The following is a 4032-nucleotide window of genomic DNA, read 5'->3' as shown; positions in this document are numbered from 1 at the left end:
ATTTTTCTCCTCAAGTTTTATCTCGTTGCTTTCTGAGGCAAATGAATGTTCTTTAAGCTCGCAGATGAATATGTCCCTCATGGGCGCTTCTGACTTATTTCAGCACTAGCTGCAGATCACACATCGACATAAGCCTCAGAGTGTTTACATTTTTTAATGAAATGCATTTTTCTTTCCCTTTCAGGTCATGGGTGCATCTGTCCCGGTGGATACTGAGCAGAAGGCAGGGGGCATCCAGGGAGGGTCACCAGTCAATTAAAAGCTGCTTTAAATATCATCATATTTCATTAGAGGCTTGTGAAGTGTCATTGTGATGTTTCACCAGTAGAGGACGCATAAGTTCCACACTTGGATTATCCTCTTTAGTACATGCTTTACCATCCCTGCATGCCTGACAAATTAATCAGTGTGGGATATAGGGCGGTGTTTTACCCCCAAAGTACATTTCGATGTATCAACCCAAATATTGAACACATAAATCATGATATAACCTTACTGTACAAATTATATCTAGAGCAGGAGAGTGATTGAGCCCTGATTAAACCTGCCGCCCTTCATAACAATTTGAAAGTCACTGGAGGACAGCCTGAGTTGAAAACACGTCTTTAAAATTAAACAGGGAGTTTGGCTGCGCACAGAGACAATATTATGTGCAGAGATCCAGGATTAAATGCCTCAACAAATGACACCCAGCCTACTGTCTGTCTCAGAGGACCCAGCCCTCGACTTATTTGCAAAATTGGAAATCTTGGGGGAGCAAAGGAGGGTTTGTAATCATTCCCAGGGGCTTGCCCTCAATCCTGAGGAATTATTAGGAGACAAAATCACTGAGACAAAGCTGCAGAGTGAAAAGGCATCAGAGAGAGTTTAGTGTTTTTATTCAGAAGTTCGACGGCATGTAACAACAGTCATGTTAACATTACATCCACGAGCAAATTCAAATCTAACTTCCAAATATAAATTCGTTCAACACAGAGGAACATGCAAAAAACTACAGCTCCAAATTAACAAGATCATCATTGCATCACAGCTGATATGATACTGAGCCACATCACAATGCTCATCAGAGAAGGCAACACCTTTTGTAACTCAATACTTACAGAGAAATACACAATCAAGAACAGCAGCTCCACTCTTTGCATTGCTATGATACTGGTAAGCATGTAAGGAAAGGTGTTTTTTGGTTTGACCTGGACTGAGCTCTAGTGATGGGGAGTGGACAAAGTGGGACTTTTAATTCTACAGAGGCCTCTTTTTTTCTTTTTCTTTTTTTCTGTCCATTGATGTACATGACGCAATGTGCAAGATACTGCTCTCTTGTCATCAGCATGCTTTCACCTGCCCTGTATTTATCAGATCTGTGGAGTGGGACAAAAAGGTAGCCAGAGAAGAAAAGGCCCTTGAGATGTGGAGCAGCCAGTCTTGACAGGGGCTCCCTAGAGGCCTGCGAGGAGCTCACTGAGCAGCACCTCCCTTTCTCCTAGAAGCACGTCTCTCCTCAGACTGGTTCCTTTGTTTACTACCTTTATCTTCATGGCCAGACTCTTTACCTGTGCCTGGGGCAGCGCATCGAAAAAAAAGTCTTCGTTGAACACTGGGTTCCTGCTATTCTTGATGATGGTGCTCCTCTGTTTCTGCTGCTTGCCGGGGTTCAAGTAGAGTGCCACACAGCAGTTGATGCTTTTAAGGTCCGTCTGCCTGTCATAAAGGGCCTCAGCTGCCAGCACGCGCACCCTCAGCCGAGCCGCCTCTGGGTCATAGTGCGTGCTCAGCCTCAGTGTCCCCCCCTTGTGGAGGTTGATGGTGTGCTCGCGCTGCAGGAGGTCTGACGCCGCGCCCTTCAAGCCACTACTTTTACATCCACGGAAGGCGGGAGAGAGGGGGCAGTGCATGCGGCGGCGCTGCATGTTGGGGCTGTTGTCTGCTGAGCTGCAGTCATCAGTGGAGAGAGAACTGTGGCGCGCCAGGGAGCGCTTGGCACGAGACATCTTGAGGGAGACAGAAAAGGAAACCGGTGAACATATATAAAGAAGCCTCCTGGTGAACCAAACACATTTTTAACACTTTTATTAATGGCTTTATAACGGCCAACCCCTACACACACTCTTACAGTCCTCACCTTGGTCTTTGTCTCCTGGGTAATAGACCGCAGGAGGGAGGCAGAGCGGGACAGGAGAGGGGAGTTAAAGGGGGATGAATCTGCTGAGGAGCAGGTGTCGCTCTCTCCACCACTGAAATAGCGGTAGGGGTTGGGGTCTGCTGGTGCAAGAAGAGTCCCCCCTTGGGAGCGCCTCTGGGAGTTTGGGGAGGTGAGAGGGCTGCTGGGGTCGCTGTGGAACAGGCTCTCCTTGCGTCTGGTATGAGGAGACTCCACCAGGGTGGAAAAGCCATAGGAGGTCTGAGCCTTGGGGACGTACGGCAGAGACATCGCAGTCTGTGACTGGGGGTCTGCATTAGTGTTGACTTCAACTCTGGCCCTGTTTGCGGATCCGGCACCTGGCTCATCAGCGCTCTCTATTTGGATGATGTGACGGTTGGCTGACTTCTGGAGATTGCGGGCAAAGAGCCGAGGGCTGCAGGGGTTCTTGCTGCTCCGAGCTCTGGGGCTCTGGCTGCAGATCACATGGTCAGAAGAGGAGGGTCGCAGTGTGGAGCAGGGCTGTGGCTCTGGGGTTAGAGATTCTTCTGGTGGGCAGCAGATCAGTTTTGGGGGGATGAAGAAATCAGGGATCTTGTCCGGAGTGAGGACATTGGCATACACAGAGACAGGAATGGCCTCTGTTGTCTGCGGGGGCTTGGATTGTGTGCCACTGCTCTCCACAGAGCTACGGAGCTTCTCCAGTAGCCACATGCCCACTCAGATGCCTCAGCTCACAGTTTCTCTGAAACCACAGAAAAGTGATGCATGAAGAAGAGAGAGCTCCTGAAACCACAACAAACAGACAAAATCAACACAATTACAGCTTTTTGTTGAAGTTTACTAAATACGATTCCAAATAAAACATAAACCTTGGACTAAATCTGTGTCTGTGTCGCCCTCAGTAGGAAAAAATCTGTTGAAGCATGCAGCTCACCAATTAGCGAAGGAGATGGATGAAGAGTAAACATTTAAGTCTCAGCCAAGAATCACACATTTCTGGCACATTTCAGACATTAGAGTGTGGAAAGCAAGTCCAAACAGCACCTTAATTCATGTGAAATCCCTGCGCAAACACAGTGAGATAAAAATAACCCTCTAATTCTCCTCTTAAGCCAGTTACTGAGATCCGCATCATCTCAAATTCAGCATCTTTAACATATTATTTTCATGTTAAAATCACTCTAACACTCATTGGACTTTTTAGTAATTAGTGAAATCCTTAAAATAAACGATGAAAATCGAGTCTAAATAACTTTTTTTTCGCTCAAACAAAGCCACATGAACTGCCGTCGCGTTGTATTATCAAACATCTGACATAAACAAACCTGTTGGCTGTAAAACTCTTTTCCCTTTTCCGTCGAAAAGCTGATCGCCGGCGTGCGCTCGTCTCAAGCTCTCCAAGCGCTCTGTGCGTAAAAGGGGTTTTCCCGTAAGCTGAAGTTCAAGTGTGATCCAAACCGCTTCCCAGCGGTTAAAGGCTGCTATGAGGTAGCTTTCTCTCGCTTTATATGATGGGGTCTCTGACTTCTGAGCCAATGAGAAGGTTGTGAAACCTTCCCGTGATGTTTACCATAAAACCGCTCAGGCACGAGCTGGAGGAACAATCTAATTTAAAGGCTGCTGTTTCAACACTCACAAATTAATTTCTGAACAGAGCCTCGCAGATATTTGATTTAGCGGTCACGTGAGATATTTTCCCCCATGTATTGTCAGATAGTGCCTCTCTCTCTCTGTAATATGGAAGCCTTAATTGGACTTCCTGCTGGCAAACAGGTGATGATGTGGAGGGAACAATATGTTGTGTTCACATCCACCATCTCGACTCATTTATCTATAATGATGGAAGAGAGAGTCGTATCTTTATACTTAGGGGATATTTTACAGGCAGTGGA

The 4032-nt window shown here is 46.7% G+C and overlaps 1 protein-coding gene across 3 annotated transcripts; it reads right to left on the bottom strand.

Annotated features, from left to right (window-relative positions):
* Window positions 1-851: 851 nt before the first annotated feature.
* LOC143328858 (C2 calcium-dependent domain-containing protein 4C-like) lies at window positions 852-3776 on the bottom strand. 3 transcript variants are annotated; one of them, XM_076744271.1, is made up of 3 exons: window positions 3466-3776; window positions 2120-2882; window positions 852-1988 (listed from the first exon to the last, which is right to left on the bottom strand). In XM_076744271.1, exons 2-3 carry the CDS (start codon window positions 2849-2851, stop codon window positions 1437-1439), a joined length of 1284 nt encoding a protein of 427 aa, XP_076600386.1. In that variant the 5' UTR covers window positions 2852-2882; window positions 3466-3776; the 3' UTR covers window positions 852-1436. The 3 variants fall into 3 exon arrangements, with proteins under 3 accessions (XP_076600386.1, XP_076600387.1, XP_076600388.1); XM_076744272.1 differs by having other exon boundaries at window positions 2120-2923; window positions 3466-3755; XM_076744273.1 differs by lacking the exon at window positions 3466-3776 and adding an exon at window positions 3075-3419.
* Window positions 3777-4032: the final 256 nt, after the last annotated feature.

This window comes from Chaetodon auriga, chromosome 12 (genome assembly GCF_051107435.1).
Source record: "Chaetodon auriga isolate fChaAug3 chromosome 12, fChaAug3.hap1, whole genome shotgun sequence".
In the NCBI taxonomy this organism is placed as follows: domain Eukaryota; kingdom Metazoa; phylum Chordata; class Actinopteri; order Chaetodontiformes; family Chaetodontidae; genus Chaetodon; species Chaetodon auriga.
The sequence above is the reverse complement of the archived record's forward strand: the minus strand, read 5'-3'. Positions and strand labels throughout refer to the sequence as shown.

Bases quoted from the DNA above. Each gene is read 5' to 3' on its own strand.
- LOC143328858 (XM_076744271.1), bottom strand. From the start codon at position 2,851: ATGTGGCTACTGGAGAAGCTCCGTAGCTCTGTGGAGAGCAGTGGCACA. The intron at 1,989-2,119 runs GTGAGGACTGTA...GTCTCCCTCAAG, and splicing joins CCCAGGAGACAAAGACCAAG to ATGTCTCGTGCCAAGCGCTC.